General features: G+C 43.9%; 2 protein-coding genes across 3 annotated transcripts; one reads left to right on the top strand and one right to left on the bottom strand.

Moving 5' to 3' along the window:
* Positions 1–1,130: 1,130 nt before the first annotated feature.
* NSDHL (NAD(P) dependent 3-beta-hydroxysteroid dehydrogenase NSDHL) lies at positions 1,131–11,615 on the bottom strand. Of its 2 annotated transcripts, none has more exons than XM_083424260.1 (8): positions 11,484–11,615; positions 10,769–10,867; positions 10,273–10,434; positions 9,080–9,226; positions 6,629–6,757; positions 5,860–6,002; positions 4,235–4,337; positions 1,131–2,740 (listed from the first exon to the last, which is right to left on the bottom strand). In XM_083424260.1, exons 2-8 carry the CDS (start codon positions 10,787–10,789, stop codon positions 2,408–2,410), a joined length of 1,038 nt encoding a protein of 345 aa, XP_083280386.1. In that variant the 5' UTR covers positions 10,790–10,867; positions 11,484–11,615; the 3' UTR covers positions 1,131–2,407. The 2 variants fall into 2 exon arrangements, with proteins under 2 accessions (XP_083280386.1, XP_083280387.1); XM_083424261.1 differs by having other exon boundaries at positions 11,552–11,573.
* A 178-nt stretch (positions 11,616–11,793) lies between these two features.
* CETN2 (centrin 2) lies at positions 11,794–19,203 on the top strand. Its single transcript, XM_083424286.1, has 5 exons — positions 11,794–12,018; positions 14,143–14,301; positions 16,195–16,323; positions 16,894–17,031; positions 18,354–19,203. The coding sequence occupies exons 1-5, from the start codon at positions 12,016–12,018 to the stop codon at positions 18,441–18,443; spliced, it is 519 nt and encodes a 172-aa protein (XP_083280412.1). The 5' UTR covers positions 11,794–12,015; the 3' UTR covers positions 18,444–19,203.
* The last annotated feature ends 526 nt before the right edge of the window (positions 19,204–19,729 follow it).

Below are 19,729 nucleotides of genomic sequence, written 5' to 3'. Positions count from 1 at the left end.
GAAGATCAAACCTATCTATTCTGAAGGAAATCAGCCCTGAGAGCTCACTGGAAGGACAGATCGTGACGCTGAGGCTCCAATACTTTGGCCACCTCATAAGTGAAGACTCCCTGGAAAAGACCCTGATGTTGGGAAAGATGGAGGGCACAAGGAGAAGGGGACGACAGAGGACGAGATGGTTGGACAGTGTTCTCGAAGCTACCAGCATGAGTTTGACCAAGCTGTGGGAGGCAGTGGAAGACAGGAGTGCCTGGCGTCCTCTGGTCCATGGGGTCACGAAGAGTTGGACATGACTAATTGACTAAACAACAGCCACCATTGGCCCTGCAGCTGATATGGGACTCCAACTCCCATGAGCACCAGCCAACAATGCTGAAGGTTGGGAGGTGATGGGAGGTGGAGTCCAGCAACATCTGGACGGCCACACCTTGCTCATTCCTACACTCCATTAGTTAACTCCTGTGCACTAAAGGCCAGGAACGTAGACTATGGCTCTCTAGATGTTAGATTCCAGCTCTCATCAGCCACAGTCAGCATAGCTAATGGGCAGGGTCAGGATAAGAAGAGCTGTGGTCCGCAAGCATCTGAAGGGATACTTTTTCATCTAAGAACGTAGGACTACATTGATTTGCACAGGGGTGTACAGGCTTGCCCTGTGAAGACAGCATAAAGTAGTGGGATTTCACACCTCCATTAATGTGCCAGCAAACTAGATAAACCTGTGACTGCAACCCCTGTTAATAAAATGTGGGAATGTCCTGCTTAACTGCAGTATTGTATGTGACTTGGCAAGAGGCCTTTAATTCAGAAATAATCAGCATCTATTGTATTGTACTGAGTTTTATCAATGGAACCCACAGAGCAACTATGGCAAGCGAGCACCACCTAGAGGCAGAAGTTGATGTTGCATCCAAAGGTTCTCATTACGGAAATCATTTTCTAATGGGAAGCTTATAAGCGGTTCTCACTGTGGAACGTGAAGGCAGGAGATACACTGGCCACAATGCTCACTCACATCACATATGCCCTTTTTCAATTTATCAATGAACACAGATTCACACACCCCAACATGCATTTTACGTATTTCAGGAAGGCAGAAACTGTCTCAAGATTCAGATACTTCCAGAACAGAATATCCCAGTGTACTTTATTGGAAATTGCACTGAAATGCATTTTACCTTTTAGTATGTAAGCAAACTCTTCCCATCTGGTCAAATGCACAGTGGCTGTCTTAAGAAAAAGAACCTACGCAGTCACATTCTAGAAAGTTTGGGCCTCAGCTTAAGTAAAGGTAAAGGGACCCCTGATCATTAGGTCCAGTCGTGGCCGACTCTGGGGTTGCGGCGCTCTTGCTTTATTGGCCGAGGGAGCAGGCGTACAGCTTCCGGGTCATGTGGCCAGCATGTCTAAGCAGCTTCTGGCGAACCAGAGCAGCGCATGGAAACGCCGTTTACCTTCTCACCGGAGCGGTACCTATCTATCTACTTGCACTTTGACATGCTTTCAAACTGCTAGGTTGGCAGGAACAGCTTAGGTACACAAGTGCAAATCATCTTTACAGATTTGCCACATAATCTTATTACAGCAAGCGGTGGTTCTGCTGATGTTGTCCTGATGTTATTGGGACTACGAGCACCCAGCTGGTGCTGATGTGAGTTGTAATGCAATATCAGCTCAAGATTTCCCACCTTTACCTTAACAATGACCAATATATTATTGTTATTATTTATTAAATTTGTATACCGCCCTTCACCCAAAGATCACAGGGCTGCTCACAGCATAAAAATTCAAAATGAGAACATGAAATACATAATAAAACAAGAAGAAACCAATCACACACACCCTCCCACAAGCACATTTAAAAGGCCATGGAATGTTAAGCAGCCAAAGGCCTGGTTAAAGAGAAATGCTTTCTCCTATCACCTAAAGATATACAGATGGGTTACCCAGCTCTGGAATTTGCACACAGATCTCCCCAACAAACAAAAGTGACTGTCCTGAAAGAAGAGTACGGAAAATTATGGCTCACCTGGACTACAACTCCCATCATCCCTGACCATTGGGTCATGCTGGCTAGGTCTGATAGGAGTTGGGGAGTCCACTGTGAAAGTCCACAAGCTCCCCAGCCTTGTATTTCACAGTTTACTTCCCTCTGAATAAGGTTAAGGCGAGTAAAGGCTTGGGAAAGTGTGCCTGATCAAGCAGAATTAACGAACTGATCAGGTTTTGTTTCAGCCTGTGCAGCCACCACTTCAGAGATGTTGGGTCACAGCAACTCAGCTGAGGCAACAGAATCAATTCAGACTGGGGTTCCTGCAAGAAGTGTTCTAGGGAAACCAGACTGAGAGAAAGCAGCCAAAGCAGAGTCTGTAGAGATTGTGGAGATGTTATCATGGGCTCCAGGCAGCTATGCAGCACGGTGGAGGTGGGGGAAGCTCTTGAGAGTCTTTGCCACGGCTTCATCCAGGCTAACCAGTGGCTTGTAGCCCATGTGCTTTTTGGCCCGCTCACAGCTGTAATAGTGGAACGTTCCAGCAAGTGCCACCCGCATGGGGGTGAAGGTGGGATGGACGGTGACGAAGGGGCTCAGCAGCATAACCACCAGTGACAGGAGGAAGGCCAGGTAATAGGCCAGCCAATAGGGAATGTGGTATTTGGGAGCCTCGTAGTCCAGGCCCGTCAGGATGCGCGACATAAACTCCCAAAAGAGGATTGGCTCGTCGTTCGTGATGTTAAATGCCTGCGAGTTAACACAAACAGATAAGAAACAAAGAGCAAAGAATCATCCTTTCCCTGTCACCCCTTTAAAGCTGCAATCCTGAAGTCGGCAGTTGTGCTACTTCTGCTTTTTGTAGACTATCCTTGGGGTCCTTTCCAGCTAAAGCAGGTATGGGGAACCTTTTGCTCTACAGGTGTTCAGGAGCACCTATCATCTCCTACCATTGGCGATGTTTTCTGGGGCTGATGGGAGCTGTAGCTCAGCAACGCTTGGGAGGCTTAAAATTCTCCACACCTGAGCTAAAGGCATGGAGAGACAATGCTCTAAAAGTAAGAGATCATGAACTGGTCAGTTTGCTTCTGGAAAAACACTGGCAAGTGAGGGCATAGTAATAATAATTTTATTATTTGTACCCCGTCCATCTGACTGGGTTGTCCCAGTCACTCTGGGCGGCTTCTGTGCATATCACAGTTGGGGAATTTCAAATGAGACTGGTGCAAAAAGACAAAAACCAGCATTATGAGAAAGCTGCCTCTCTCATCCCTTAAGTGTGAAATATCAGGCTACATAGCCAGTGACGTGAAAGAGAAGGGAGGCAAGCCAATCAGGGGGATTATGGGGTTGTCGCTGTTTTGGTTCTTATTATGCATTTTCTGTTTTTCAGATTGTTATTTTATGTTGTGAACCACCCTGACATCTACAGGTATAGGGCAGTATACAAACAAACAAACAAACAAACAAACAAACAAACAATACTAGCTCCACCTTCTTGTCTGCCTTAGTGCTGCCACAAAGTAGGTATTTTCTAGTCCTGGCTGTCTCCATTCAATGGTGCTTTAACCTTTTGAAGCTAACTGGCCTAGCCAACTTCAAACAGTGGCAAGGTAGCAAGGTGAGGCATGACTAATATGGGCCAAAACCAAAACAAATTTGGTTCATAGTTAAGGTTTCTCTTTGTAAAAAAAAAAAAAAAACAGTTACAAAAAAGAGCCTTTAAGGGACAGTTATCCAAGAAAATAAAAACCAGGAAATCACATCCTGCTGATCCTAGATGAGATTGCTTGCCAAGCCAATACTTACCAATTTCTGCCCTTCAGATCAGCTTATCTGCAGCATTCTCCTAGCTTATTTCTCTATAGAGCTCCAACCATCTTGTAAAACACTCCAATGTTCCAGCTCTTAATGTTACATTTCAGTTCAACCAACTTATCTCTGTTTACCAGCTTCTCTTAGCCACAAAAGTTCTATTTCCCTTTCCAAACTATTAGCCAATCCAAAGGCTAGTGGAGTCCTGTTTAACCCTCCATTATGAATACCTGTCGAGCTTTTCTTTTCTGTCTTAGATTTTTAGGTTTCATTTCCTCTTAACTATATTAGGTACCTGGGCTTAACTTTTGACTCTGCTGTGAACTTCCGAACATCCAGGTCAGGAAAGAAAACCATTTTACAAGAAACGACAGAACATAAAATGAGGGTAGCAGCTGCATTCCTTCACAGAGAAAAAGGAGGACCCACCTTTCCACACAGGGGAGAGTCTCTCTCAAGTTGCTCTGCAGCCAGCATGTGCCCATGGACCACATTTTCCACAAAGGTAAAATCCACCAAGTTCTTTCCATCTCTGTACAGAGAAAAGGAAGAAGTTGAAGGTTAACACCAACATGCAAGGAAAAAACTCTTGGAAACAGAGAGCCAAGATAGATGGGGTGCTAGCTGTTAGGATGCAATTAGCATGCAAGTTTGTTTTGTTTTGCTTTGAAAGTACATTGGAGTGCAGTGCAGTGAGACCAAGTAGCAGCTTGAGTGTGGAGAGTCTAACCTCCCCTGCTGTGGTCCTGTCAAAAATACTGCAGTCCCCATGTAACCTCCTGTTTACCATAGGGTTTACTGCAGTCCAGGAAGAGAATCATGTCAAGGGAAAGGCCAGCTTGGCACCACCCACCAGCCAGAGGAGGAGGAGCTGAAGGGAGCATCCCTTTCTCTTCCATGTGAGAAACATCACTTGGCTCCAAATGATGGTTGTGCTGGAACTGCAGAGCTGAAGGGAAGAATCCACTGGCCTCCATCCACCAGCCAAAGAACTGCTGGGTTATGTGCACACCCACATAATGTCCAATTTGTGGGATTTTGTGTATTACTGACTTGGACATAACCTGCGTTGGGAAACGTCACACTGAAAATTATTGTCTAAATCTTCAAAATCAGCTTAGATAAAGTACAGTGGTACCTCGGGTTAAGTACTTAATTCGTTCCGGAGGTCCGTTCTTAACCTGAAACTGTTCTTAACCTGAAGCGCCACTTTAGCTAATGGGGCTCCTGCTGCTGCTGCGCCGCCGGAGCATGATTTCTGTTCTCATCCTGAAGCAAAGTTCTTAACCCGAGGTACTATTTCTGGGTTAGTGGAGTCTGTAACCTGAAGCGTATGTAACCTGAAGTGTATGTAACCCAAGGTACCACTGTATAGTAGCAGGACGTTTCTTTTCATAGGCATTTCACATCCAATAAAGCCCAACACAGCATCACGTCTAACTGGGTCCAGAAGCTCAGTCACCTTTACTTTGATTCCTGCAAGACCTGCTCCCTGCTTTGCTGACCTATTCCCACCTGGTCTGGGAGGGCAGGGCAATGACTGACTCCAGCAATGAAAGCTGCTCTTACTGCTGAAGAGGCCAGAGACCATCTTACCTGTGAGCCCTGCAGGACCTTGCTGCTCCGGATGCCTGGGCGGAGTCCTTTTCAGGAGTTTATGTTGGGGTCAAGATTTAATTTTTGAGATGCTCCATTTCTGCTGTTATTGGCTTTATGTTTTTACATCTTTATCATTAGACATTATGAATTATGTGGGGACTGTTTGACGCTATTCTATACTCATTGACAAGCTTACATTTACGGTTCATGATTACTTACATTTTTGTAATTATGTAAATCTTTTGATGCTGCAAAAATCTATGCTTGTTGCAACAATCTTTGTGAGAGCCGCCCAAAAAGAGGTAAAAAGCTGCTGAAAAGAAATAAATAAGAAGGCAGCATTCAAACGGATGACGGTGATGCAGGCTCCTTACATGTTTCAGCTGGACCAGTCATAAAAGCAGGATGCAAAATTCAGAGCAGTTAAAACTTTCAAGGGGCTGGACTTTCCTTACCCAATCATGAACTTCATCTTGCCACTCTTGGCTGCTTGGACAATGACTGGAACCAGGTGAGGGTCTTGTGGGCCAAAGATGCCATGGGGACGAATAGCAGTGGTGAAGAAATTCCTCTCTGGGTCATTGGCGCTCAGCACCTCCTACAAGAGAAAAGCCTGCGCTATCTATCAATGCTCAGAGCCTTCTAAATACGCTGGACATCTAAAATGGGGTAGTTAGTGTCACCTTACCCAAGAGGGAGGTTTCAATAGACTTGAGGTATCCTTAAGTTTTGCAGATATGGTAAAAACAGCCCCACAAAGATGGACAGAGAGGTAAAAGAATGACAACATGGCGGGAGGAGGAATGGAATGCCTGGAACTCCAAACAGAACGATTTCACACTTCGTGGTCATTCTGTTTTTCTTTTAAAATAGACAGGAGATTGTTGGCTGTAGCCAACATTCTCTTTCTGCTAGTACAAGGGCCCTTGCACTAGCAGATGGGTGAATTGTAACATTGCACAGGAATCCAACATGACAGTTGCATTAGCAGAAACTCGTTGCACACCAGATTGCGCAATCTATAGTGCAAGGAAGTTAGCAGCAACCTGCTTGCGCATTCTCTTGTGTAGCAACATCTCACTAGCACAACACAGTTCACCAATGGAACATGTATACCATTGAGTCACTTGCATAGAGCCTACATTGGATACGGCTCCCTATGTTGTTTAGCACGTATAGGATCTGTTAGCCTAGTAGCAGCAGCGAAACAGAGGACATCCAGACCTTCTCCTGCAGAATCTTGGTTTCTGTATAGTAGTCAATGGGTTTCTTTGCGTAGGGGAGATCTTCAGTTCCGTGCTTAATATCTGTGCCCTCGAAGACCACACTGGCACTGCTAGTCAACACCAGTCTCTGCAACAGGAGGGGGGGGGAGAAGCACAATACATGGCGTTATACACGGAATGCTTTGGCAAGAACTGCAAAAATGTAATACTCCTACTGGATCTGGGCAAATGCCCATCTTGTCCAGCATTTCGTTTCCCACAATGGCCAACCAGGGGCTTCCAGGGAGCGTAGCAGTGAGCCATGAAGGAAACAGCCCTTTTCTGCCATTTCCAGCCAACAGGTAGTAATCCAAGGTAGACTGGACATTCCATGATTGCTGGTAGTCACTGAAACACCCATTCACCACCCGTGAATTTGTCCAATACCCCTTTTAAATCTATCTAGTGGCCAAAAGTCCTCTAAGTTATGTGTTGTGTGAAGGAGGGCACTCTGTACTGGCATGCATGGATGGTGCAAGGGGATTCTGACATACTCCCTTAGCCTCCTAGTCTAATGGGTTTCATGGACACACTGAGAAATCAAGGATCCACAAATGCACCCACCAGCTTGCCACTGGCAAGTGCATTTTTCCTCTGTGGAGAGTACAGAATCAAGGAGAATCCTGACATGTAACCACAAGGGGTTTCTGTGCTGCCAAGCTGACTTCAGAGATATGGGACTCTCTTAGAAGCTGCACTGAGATTTGGAAACATTTGAGTGAGGTGTAAGGACTTCCTGGTCTTTCCAAGTGTTGGCTTATCACAACGGGAACAAGCTCCCATCACTTTCCTCAGTTACAGCCAAGGCTCATCCCTCCCTCTCTGTTCTGCCAGGTCTTGAGATCAGGGTAATGTCAAAGGGACACTGTTCTCTTCCTCTAGCTGGCTACCAAGGTGCACAAGGATTTGTTGGCACCCCTGCAACTTGAAAGAAACCACCCAAGGGAGAACAAAATACCTCCTATATGCACTATAGCCCACTGAGATCAGCGTTGGTAAATTCCTCCCCTACCACACACGAAATGAATTGGCCAGATTAAAAAATGTTTATAATACCCCTCACATTTATAATCAAAGTAGCAATTTATTTTTTCAGGAGACTATTCCACATATATTTGCATGCAGCTTTTGAGGCAGAGTGATTATTTTTAGAGCTGTCTCCCCACCCATACAAAATCTAAATAATGTAAGAAAAATGCTAATAAGTTATCATGTCTTGTGATATTAAGTAACACTTTGATTTAGCTCTTTAAATCACACTAGCAGAAATTTATTCCCCGCCCCATCAAATTATTTCAGTTCAACTATTTTTGACTGGCAGAAAATAATTTGTACCGTTTTGAAATATTTGTTCTCTTGGTTTAGCTCCATTTTGAATGCTACAGCCGAGCTTTATTTTACTCTTATACTTTATTGCCCTCTTTGATACAAGTGTCTAGTTGTTGTTGGGAGCTAAATAGATACTGTACGTAAGTAGGCTCTTGAAGGCAAAATTCCAATTCAAACATTTTCCAGAAAGCCCACATCACTGATCAAAACCAACCCTGATTACTGTCTGCCTGCACATTTTCAGTAACGGTACTTACAACCATAGTACACACACACAACACTGCATCATGGTTTGTTTGGCCTACCAATGGTTTGCTTGAATGTGTGAGCCCAGATCAGTACAGCATACTAACCGTGCTATCTTTTCTGCTTAGCAAGCCACAACATGAAGCCAGGGTTTGTTGTTGGCTTATGACCCATGGCTTGTTTTAACCATAGCTCATTATGTCCAAACCAACAGCCCTGTTTAACCATGGTTTGTTGGGGCATCCCAATCCCAGGTGCTCACCAAGGTAAGGTAAAGGTAAAGGGACCCCTGACCATTAGGTCCAGTCGTGACCAACTCTGGGGTTGCGGCGCTTATCTCGCTTTATTGGCCAAGGGAGCCAGCTTACAGCTTCCGGGTCATGTGGCCAGCATGGCTAAGCCGCTTCTGGCAAACCAGAGCAGCACACGGAAACGCTGTTTACCTTCCCGCCGGAGCGGTACCTATTTATCTACTTGCACTTTGATGTGCTTTCGAACTGCTAGGTTGGCAGGAGCAGGGACTGAGCAACGGGAGCTCACCCCGTCATCGCAGGGATTCAAACCGCCGGCCTTCTGATCAGCAAGTCCTAGGCTCTGTGGTTTAACCCACAGCACCACCCGCATCCCTCACCAAGGTACAAAGGCACAAAACAAGAACTGCAAAAAGAAAACTTTGGAGAAACAAACCATAGATTTCTTGCTCATCTGTGAGCTAACCACTAACAACTTTTGCTGAAGGGGAATAATGCTGAAGGATTTAGTGTTATATGTGCATGCAGCCACAAAACTTGACCAGGTTCATTCAAGTTGCTTTAAGTTCCAGTTCTGCACTTACTTCGACACCAGCTTCCTTACAAGCCTCAATGACTGCTTTGGTCCCCAAATAATTGACTTTGTAGAAAAGATCTCTGTTGTGGCTGGAAGGTGACGGTGAGGCACAGTGAAACACGACAGTCACCCCCTGTAAAGCTGGAAGCAGATCCTGGAGGCACAGAAGAGGAGGTTAGAATCAACCTACCTGGAGAATCACAACAGCCACAACTGGTTCTAAGGCAGAGATGATGAACCTCCAGATGTTGTTGGGTTTCAACCTGCGCCAACCTGGCCAGTGGTCAGGAATAATGGGAGCTGCAAACCTATAACATTGGGAGGAGTGTTCCACATCCATAGTCTAAGGGCAGACTTTCAAGCACAGCTCCATGAGGAGAGTTAAAAAAAGGAAGCTTTAGTGCAGAGACTCAAATACCATGACACCTCACAGATTAGGGCAGTGGTCTGCTCTGCTGCCCATTGGGCAGGAGGCTAACAATAGGTGGAGCCAGAACCAATGACAGGCAGAGCCTACTATTTCTAGGTTTGCTTACATCCTTCTCCATGCTGAGCTCTACAATGGCAACACTGAAACTGAAGAAGCTGACAGCCAGGTCACCCTCATGTCTGGTTGTAAGAAAGCAGGCAGGCAGGGGATAGCTGTCTTCACTAGATTAGGGACAGAATCATCTTTGGCAGGCATAGGGAAACTTGGCCCTCCAGATATTTTGGGACTACAACTCCCATCATCCCTAGCTAACAGGACCAGTGGCCAGGGATGGGGGGAATTGTAGTCTCAAAACATCTGGAGGGCTGAGTTTGCTTATGCCTGATCTTTGGGATCACCCAGAGTGGTGGAAATGTGTGTGCACTTCCCTTCAAATTGTTCACATTTGCATGCATTTAAAAAAAAAAGGTCAAACAGAACTCCAAGGGTAGTTTTATCATTTGGCTATGGGCTTGAGCTACCCAATAGCTCAGTCACACGGGTGCAGTAATTGGTCAGCAACAGGCATTAATAGGGTGAATCATACTTCTTCATCCCACTAGTTTTAAACACACTTGCATCCTTATGTATATGTCTTCCAAAAAGAACACTGGTCACCTTAAGCAGTGCCAAGCAGACCAAAGATCTCCAAATATGAAGCATGAATAAGATGCAGCAGCGTGCCGACATGTCTTTGCTTCTGTGCGCACAGCTGTAGTTTTGGCTCATACCTTTTTGTTGCAGAGATCACCTAGGAAGAACTGCACCTTGCTGTTCTTAAAGCCCTCACGGACATCAAACACATTAACTGTGTAGCCTTTCTCTAGCAGACTTTGTACGATGTGCTGACCCAGGAACCCTGAGCCACCAATCACAGTGCATTTCCTTCTGGACTGTAAAGAAAAGCAGAGGGTAGGGTACATCAGCAGGGACCAATGCATTGCTGAATACATGTGAGTTTGCATGCATGATTCTTGGGAATGAGCAAAGAGCATCAGGAAATAATTCACTGAACAACAGCCACAAGCAATGAGAAAACCAAGCAATGAAAAACAGTGCTACTTTACAGAAGATGCATAGAAAACAAATGTGGTGAAACATCTTAAGAGATGCTTTTTGAAAAAAAGAAAAAGAAATGCATTTACAGTAGCTCTATTATAAGCTGTTTTGTGAGAATACTTTCCCTTGAAAAGTCAAGTTATCAATAAAGAACACAAACCAGCTTACCTGTCTTAGTCGAGTTGCCATCTTTGGGAGCTATGGATGACTTTGTAGCAAACTCTAAGGAAGCACCCAATGAACACAGTGACTCCAAAACTTTCTTTCCTGTTGAAATACATATGTGAATCAAACAGGAGGCCTACCATTTTCATCTCACATAAGTAGGATTGCCAACTGACTAAGATACAAATTCCAAGCCTGCTCTACTCTCTTTAACAGAAGTAAGATTTTGTCAGCATGTATCACACATTTGACTAGTCAACACCAATACAACCCACTTGCCTCTCCAAATCTGTCATAAGTCTATTTTTAAAAGCCATCTAAGTTAGCCACTAACACCACATTTAGGACAGCAAAGTCCCACCAGTTAGTCCCACCATAAGATGATTTTGCAAGAGTGTACTTCTTTACACAACACAGCTTTTGCAACTCACTGCCGCAAGATGGCTAATTAGAACAATGAAGTTGAAAGGTAGCCTCCACTATTAGAAAGCAACACTGCCCGCTTGCTTATATATTCATTATTATATTGATTTAATAAGAGGAACTCCCCAGTTCACAAAGCAAAATAAAAATAAAAATGCAAGCATTAAACGCTCGCGATATTAAAAAAACCCCAAGAACTAATAAAAATCAGCTTAACAAATGCAAACACAATTTAAAACCAGGCTTTCAGGCCCCGCATCTTCCACTTCCCACAGGGACAACAGCTTGCTCTTACCTGCAGGCGCCCCCCAACAGACCGAACCTGCCGCACGTCACGAAGATGCAGCGCTTACTCCCACTTACGCTGTTGTTGCTGATGCTGGACCACGCCCACCTCTGCATCCCTCCAATCACTACCCGCTCTCCCGTTTAGCTCCTCCTTCCCGCGCGGCACCACGCTCCCCGCCCCTATGCCGATAATCGGCCGAGAGCCGGACCGTTCTCCCATTGGCTCTGCGTCTCTCCAATTTCGATCCAATCGGGCTCTGCCAACCGAAGCCCCGCCTTGCAGGGCTCGTCGGCATATAGTTCAGCCAAGTGGGGTTGGATAACAGCCCCCGAGCGCGCCCGACTCGCCGGCCAATCGCGAGAGCGGTTGCTTCCACACCACCTCGTGAGGAGAGGAGCCAATAGGGAGCCGCGATATTGAGAGGGACCGCTGTTGTGGTGACAGTTGAGCTCGCCGCGGTTTTTTTTTTTTGTTGTTGTTCTTCCCACGCCTCCTGCCGCCTCAGGACCGGCTCGGCTTCCGACGGTCCCGGCTCGGGATGGTCAGTGCGGTTATGACTTAAGCGGGTGGGGAGGAGGAAGTGAAGGGAGAGGCCGGCGCGGCTTAGTGGAGAAGGGCCGTTAAACCCCGCCTCCCTCGCAGGGAAGGCAACCGTCATGCAGATTTGTTTATTCCTATGTTAATTTATGCAAGTGAAAGCCCAGGTTGGCGTCATAGTCTAGGTCAGCCTTTCTCAATTTTGGAGTCCCCGGGAGTAGCTGGGCTACAACTCCCAATCCCTGACCATTGCCCCTGCTCGCTAGGGATGCTGAGAGTTATAGTCCAAAGATGTCTGGTCTAGGTCCATGTGATGGACTCGAGGGTTGCCCCCTCCTTTTTTGTTTGTTGATGGAGGGGGGTGGTGAACATCTCGAGGTGCTTGTTTTTTCGGAGGCTGTGCTGAGGGTCAGCCTCTCCCAAAGGTAGTAAATCCATCTGGGCCGCTGCACCAGTAGGGACAGCTCCTGGTAGCCTTCAAATTCGTTATTATAATGGTTTTCTGTCTATATTTAAATCCCTGTGCATAGAAATGTATGATGTAAGGGAGAAGCCTACCTGCTCTCTCATAAGCAAACTTCCTAAATGGAGCGAGGTGTTGATGGCGGCAGCGGGGGGGGGGGGGAGTTGCTTTAGTTTTGGCATGAAGCAGCATTCATCTCTGTAATCCAGATGTGGGAAGCCTTTGCGGGGGCGGATGTTGCTGAGCTACAACTGCCATCAGCCCCAGCAAGCATGGTCAACGGTCAGGGGTGGTGGGAGTTGTAGCTCAGCAACAGCTGGAGGGCCAAAGGCTTCTACACCCCTATAATCCAGCATAGGCACTTGGTAGCAGGACAGTTGAAGCAGTTTGACCATTTCAGTTAGAAACAGGATTGATGTACTGGGTGGTGGGGAATCCCCCAACCTGTGGATGACAGCCAAACTACCCACAGTCAGCATAGGACTGCATCCATGTTATCTGAAGGGTCACCTACACTTGTGTGAGGCTGTCCAAGCTTTATTATCAGCATCAGAGGTTCTGCCCTCTGGCCTGCCAGCAAAAGCTGTCAGGCTGGTGGGTGCTAAGGATACAGTTTCTTCAGTGGTAGCCCCACACTTTGGAACTACCTGTCCAGGGAAATATGCATGGCTTCAAAGTGTGTTTGTTGCATTTCTTCCAAGGCACCCAGGGCTGTTTACAATTTTAAAATAAATGGGGTAGGGTATTCAACCGGAAAGGCCCTGATGTTTTCTTTGCCAGCCCCCTCTTGGCTGGTCTTACGTAAATGGTCTTCAGAGCTGTTGTTCTTTTAAAGCCTGCATTTAACTGAATTCTGCTGTGCTTGAATAAATCTTCAGCTGCTTCTGGTTTCTCTCCCTTTTTGCGTGGATGGATGGGGGAAGTATATTTTAATGTGTTTTAGAGTCATGTAAGCTGCCTTGTGAAGGCCAGTTGCCTTGAAAGGCAGGTTAAAATACTTTGAATAAACACTGCCCCTTTGGACTACTGTCCTAAATACACTTTGAGCCCAGTGAGACTTAATTTTGAGCAAGCTTGCATGGAATTGTACTGTGAAAACCTATTTAACTGTTATGGCTTCTCCCGAACAATTTTGCATTCCTGACACTTAATAAGTAAATAGTGATTTATAATGTTCAGTAGAAGCAACACTCACCTTGATGATCCTTACAACAACAACCAAACATAACAGTTTACTTAGGCTGTTTATGGAAGAACCAAGATTTGACCAGGAGTTTCTAGTTTACCCTTAGTCATTCATGTACTCTTGGAAATCATAATCTTTGTAATTCTTCTGTGCTGTAAATAGCCAGGTTTTAAAGCATTGCCCTTAAATGTAGGAAATCAATCTTTAATTTCCTGTTGAGGAATGAGAGACACTACTTGGCATTTGTCTACCTCAACCTCACCTTACCTCAAATGGGGTAGAACAAGAATTCCATGCTTTGAGCTCCTTTCAGGGAAGACAGTACACAAATGTGATCATTTGTTTGGAATTCTGAAATATTCATTCATTCATTTGGTTGACTAATGTCTCCTAAATGTTCAGGAAGATTAAAATCATGTACTTGTGTTTTAATGTTATCTTTATCTTTTTTCTTTTTGGTCTTTGATATATGTTTTAAGGCCTCCAGCTACAAGAAAGCACCAGTGGGGGCTCCACCTCAGAGGAAGAAGGCAGCTCCCAAGACTGAGCTCACTGAAGAGCAGAAACAGGAGATTCGGGAGGCCTTTGATCTGTTTGATACTGATGGAACTGGGAACATTGATGTGAAAGAGTTGAAGGCAAGCAGAAAAACATGACTGAAATGTGTCTTAAGATTGTAATCATAAGGCCCATTGAGCCAGCGGAGCTTACTTCTAAGTAAACATATAGAGGATTATACTTTGTGGAGCTGACTTTAGCCAATGAGAGCTGTAGTCCAAAACATCTGGAAGGTACCAGGTTGTTGAAGTCTGAACTAAAGTGATAGGATGGCTACTGGAGAAGGGTAGTGTCATTCTACTCCATTGTTCTTCATTATACTACTTTTGTCTACTCCATCCTACTTTTGCCTGTGGCTTTATTTTTATTGGGAAAATACCCAAGAGGTATTGAAGGTTATCTTGCATTTATTGCTTGCAATAGAATAGAGGAGGCAACAGGGACATAAAGGGTGGTTACAGGCATACCTGAAAACGTAAGCATTTCTCCTTTGGGGCAATTATCCGTCACCCCCCATCCCACTTCTTTAATGATCAATGTATAGGTCTTGGGGCTGTTCCTGTTCATCCCTTCCTCCCTCATCAGATAGTCTTGTTTTGGCTGTTTTCACACACCTTGCATATTTATATGATCATATGTTGATGACAGTTCTCTGAGAGGGCTTTGTGATTGATGCAGACTCAGCTGTGCAAATCATACTTTTGTTGTTACATTTGGTTAACATTTTTCCTCCTCAGTGATATTTCAATGAGGGAATCTAAAAGGACTGGAATAAACAGGAGATAAAGAGTATAAGGTTAACCTTTCCCCCTGAGTGACAAATTCAGCAGCTAAAGTAAATACAGTCTGAAAAACTCAGTGGTGTCCAGATTTGTCTTAGAACGGTCTTGTTGTTCAGATTTCATTTAATGGAGTCAAGTGTCTTTGTTACAGACATGTGCCTTTACAATTTTTCATCCTATCTTTATACCATGGGTATACAAAGGATTACTTCTTGTTAGGAGCTACAGGAGGATACTTCCATCTTCAACCTTTCAACAGTACAAAATAGAATACTTGGAAGTATTGTAATCTCTGTGATTCCTGATGGCAGAAGATACTGCTAGTGTCACTGTGCTGGCATTGTCTTTACTCAATCCAGGAGTCTCTCCCATTATTGAGACTTCCACTTCCACTTTGTGTGACCTCATCCCTGTCTCCAATATGAGGTTATTTTCCCTTGGGAGACTGGGATGGAATATCAGGAAGCAGAGAGAATCAGGCTTCTGGGGCAAGCACAGGGCTCCTTGGCCATCACTACCATTCATAATCTCATTTCTCGTAGGAAGATTTCAGCTTTTAAGAGAGCAGAGATGTTAAAAAAGAGCACAGGTTTCTAGATTTTCTAGACTTGGTTGTTATCTTGGAAGATGAAGATTCTTTATGTGAGGCTTTGGGTTTCCTGGCCTGGAATCTATTTGAATTGTTAGTGTTGTTGCCATTGAGAAAAATTATCCTTAGTTTGCCAGGAATTGCCTCTCTCTATCTTATCTGGAGGTAAAAAAACAGCAAATAATTTTGTTCTAGTTTTTGAGTGGTATTGGGTTGTTTGCTTATCCAATGAAGAGTTGCATGAGCTGATTTGCCTTCTCTCCAGACTTTTGGAGGAGTACATTGTTATAATGCCAGTTCAGATGACCCAGTATGATCCATTCCCAGTTCCATTCCTACCTTATGTAGCAGTGGATATTCTCAGTATTGACCACTAAGTATGTTAACAGCAAGGGAACTCTGTCAAAGTTACACCATTAAGACAAATTTACTTTCCTTTCCTACCCATACTCTTGACACTAGTACATCTCAAAGTCTGCTGACAAGAATGCAAATATATAGTCTTTGTCTCAGATGCAGAAATTCTGCTTCTATGGTGTACAGTTGAGGTATTTACTATTCCTTTTCCTGCTGAGATGCCAGTCTGTTTCCATTGTTTGCAGGTTGCCATGAGAGCACTCGGGTTTGAACCTAAGAAAGATGAGATCAAGAAAATGATCTTAGACATTGACAAGGATGGAACTGGAAAGATTACTTACCATGACTTCTTAGGAGTGATGACCCAGAAAATGGTAGGTTGATCTAAACAGCTGCCACAAAATCTGGCCGTTTTCTGAAGTCTATGAGGGAGGGGTAAAGGGACCTTGTTATGATATTTGCATCTGTGTGTGCTAAAATTGTGATGGAAGTGGGACTCTGTCCTGTTGTAAGGCACCAATTCTGGGGTGTGTGGGAGATCCACATTTGCTTACATCAATTGCTTTTAAGGTGACTGGGAAAGCCACATAGATGTCAGTCTCTGGCCTTTATTGATTGGATAGCAGTGGTTGGATTCTTTGAAATAAAATAAAAGTCCTCTTACAGAGGTCTATTCATTCACCACAATCAAATGAGGATAGAGCGTGCCCTAAAAGGATGTAGTACTCTCTCTCTCTTATTTGTTAAACTTTGCATCTGCAGTAATGTGGCTATATAATTATACTCAGAATTTCGGTGGCAGTTCTTTAATTTACTTTTTGTTATATTTATATTTCTTACATGGGTAGAAAAGTTATAGCAGTTTGCCATTTCAATAGCTGGTTGTTTTCATGTGTAACAAACAAATGTCTTACTATTTTACTTATCTTTATCAAAAAAATAAGGCTGAAAAAGATTCAAAAGAAGAGATTCTGAAAGCCTTCAAGCTGTTTGATGATGACGAAACTGGCAAAATCTCTTTCAAAAACCTCAAACGTGTGGCCAAAGAACTGGGGGAGAATCTTACAGACGAGGAGCTACAGGTTTGGACTGTGTGTCTGTTTGCATGCATGCTTAAGCCACTCAATGTAGTGATTTAGCAAGCTTGCATTTACTAAGAGTGCTCCGAATCACCTGCATTCAAATTCTGTAGCCTGTCAAGCATCGCAAATTTGTACTTAAGTTGGAGCTAAATGGAACCTTCGCTTTCAATGGTAGTACGATTCTTAAAACCTGCAGGCAGGCAACAGTAGGGGAAGGGCTATCACGTTCATGTCCTTTTTGTAGGTTTCATGGGAACACCTGATTTGCTGCTTTGGGGAAATTGAACTGGATGGACCTTGTTCTGATCCAGGAGTGGTCTTCTTATGATGTTAATATTTGAAAGAGGTGGGGTGCTGCTTTCCCCATCAGCTCTTGCAATACTTTGGGGACTTTCAAAAGAATTGTTACAGTTACCTGCAACAAGCAGTCTGAGGAATTCCCCTGGCATGACTGATTCACCTAAGTAGAGTATTCAACACCTTGTCTACCTAAAAGGAAGAAGGACATGTCCTTTTTATTGAGAGCCTTTGTGGTATAGCAGTTAGTTAGTGTTGGACTTTGACTGGGGAAACCCACTCATTCACAAAGCTTACAGTGTGATTTTCATCCAGTCATTGTCTTGAAGACTAAAGCATATGAAGATTTTTTTGAGGGGTGTGTGGGATATGTCCTTGAAAGAAGGTTGGCATAAAAATCTGATAAGGATGTCACTTTTTGTACTGACCCAATCCTGTGCCTTTAACAACAGCCTGACGTGCTGAAAATAACTGATGAATATTTTCCCACTATCACCATGTCAGGAAAAACTATCTGTTTAATCTCCATGTTTTATGCTGCTGTTAAAAGGATAAGTGTTGAACTAATGCATATGATGGAAACCCTATTTACAAATTATTATTATTATTATTATTAGGAATAAATGGGTGTTTTTGCTTTCAAGAGAAAGAAACTATAGTGTTCTGCAACTACTAGTATTGGTGAAGTTCAGCTTATTTGTAAATGAACTGAAGTTAATTATGATTAATGTAGTGAAGTTTGTCTAACAATTTATTCAGGATGCTACACTCCCAGGCAAACTGTCAAGTGTTCTAAAGGGATCTCCCCAAACTGAATGACTAGGATGCTTAGGTAACAGTATGTTAGATGAAAAGCTGCTGGTGAACAAACTGATGTATTTTGAGGCAGAATGAGTGCCAAAGGCAAAAGTGTATTTTCAGTCCCCTTTGGAAACCTATTGCAAGAAGAAGATGCCTCTTCCTTCCCTTCCACAACCATCATTTAACTCACTGGGTTTGGCCTTTGATTCTTTGTCATGTTTCAGGAAATGATTGATGAAGCTGATCGGGATGGAGATGGAGAGGTCAATGAGCAAGAGTTCTTACGAATCATGAAGAAGACCAGCCTCTACTGAGATGCTTGGCATCTTGCGTGTGCGGTTTTTGTTTTGTTTTTTAATCTCATCATGGTTTTGTTACCTGAGTTTGACCTCCGTGGTGCTTGTTCTGGAAGGGATCAGCAGCAGCCCAGATCTCACTAGCTTTGTGAGATACCCCTCACATTTTTTATGCCCATGTCCTTCTCTAATGACTCCATCACCACCATCTCCTAATGTTGTGCTTCAGATCCATCTTTTATATTTCCAACAGTAATGTGAAGTGGCTTCCTTGGTTGAGCTGCCTTTTGAAGGAGGTTGTGTACTTGGACACTGGACTTACATGCAAGGAAGTATTTTTTTATTTTATTTTTGGTAGAGACAATTTAGGTATTCTCAGAAACAAGGATGTTTCTTTTTAAAAACTTGTTTTAATTATCTGAAGCTTGCATTGTATGGCTCTTGGTACTTGCCAAAGTGAAAAGATGCCAAAGAGTGGATAGCTCCAGTTCTGCTTCTGCACCTACTCCACATTTATCGTTCCCTGCCTTCTAGGAGGTGACTTGATTCTGGATGTTGAGGTTAAAATGCAGTGCCTGCAGTATTTAAGCCTTGATTTAAAAGAAAACAGTGTACTTACTTATTAGCCTTTACACTTTTTCAAAAAGCATTGAATGTAAAATTGGTGTGTTTTGAATCCCTGAATTGGCTGGAAAGAGCCTGTAACAGTTCTTCCAAATGCTTATGGTTTGTGCTGCTGAAATTTAAAAGATGACATAAAATAGTTCATGACAGCAAAGTTGTCTGTATTCTTTTTTACACATTACATTGGCAGATGGCAGGGGGCACCTCCATTTAATTATCCTATTGCTGATGCTGCAGTGGGATGGCTCTCACCCAGTGTTGGATTGTACATCCAATCATTGCAAGAGCAGGAAATGGATTTCCTATGGAGTTTCCTGCCCTGTTTCTCTTGTCATAAGTCTTTACTTTCTGTACCCTCAACTAAAAACTCATTAGTGGCTCACACTCTGGAATCTAAGAGGTAAAGGCTATGCTAAGCCCATCTCACCACTATGCATTGGGTGGTTGGGATTTTTTGGTGTGGGTGGGTGTGGTTTTTTTGTGTGTTTTTTTTTGGTACAACTATTCAGCAGATCATGGAGGGAAAGAAAGCCCATTTTGCACTGCCTGTGCTGACTGCACAGCTTGTACTCCCAGGTCCCACAAAGTGCTATCTCAGCCAGCAGCTCAAACATCTGGGCCACTATTAATTTATTAATTTAATACAATATTAAGGTAGGAACTCATACGTTTGAAGTCAA

This window comes from Podarcis tiliguerta (assembly GCF_965153285.1).
Source record: "Podarcis tiliguerta genome assembly, chromosome: Z".
NCBI classification, from domain to species: Eukaryota; Metazoa; Chordata; class Lepidosauria; order Squamata; family Lacertidae; genus Podarcis; species Podarcis tiliguerta.
Note: the sequence above shows the minus strand (reverse complement) of the source record. Positions and strands in the feature narration are given on the sequence as shown.

Excerpts from the sequence above, each read along its gene's own strand:
- NSDHL (XM_083424260.1), bottom strand. The coding sequence starts at position 10,789 with ATGGCAACTCGACTAAGACAG. Across the intron at positions 10,435-10,768 it reads TGGCAACTCGACTAAGACAG|TCCAGAAGGAAATGCACTGT; the intron begins GTAAGCTGGTTT and ends TTTTCTTTACAG. Across the intron at positions 4,338-5,859 it reads AAGATGAAGTTCATGATTGG|AGATGGAAAGAACTTGGTGG; the intron begins GTAAGGAAAGTC and ends TTCTCTGTACAG.
- CETN2 (XM_083424286.1), top strand. Across the intron at positions 16,324-16,893 it reads GAGTGATGACCCAGAAAATG|GCTGAAAAAGATTCAAAAGA; the intron begins GTAGGTTGATCT and ends CAAAAAAATAAG. Across the intron at positions 17,032-18,353 it reads TTACAGACGAGGAGCTACAG|GAAATGATTGATGAAGCTGA; the intron begins GTTTGGACTGTG and ends GTCATGTTTCAG.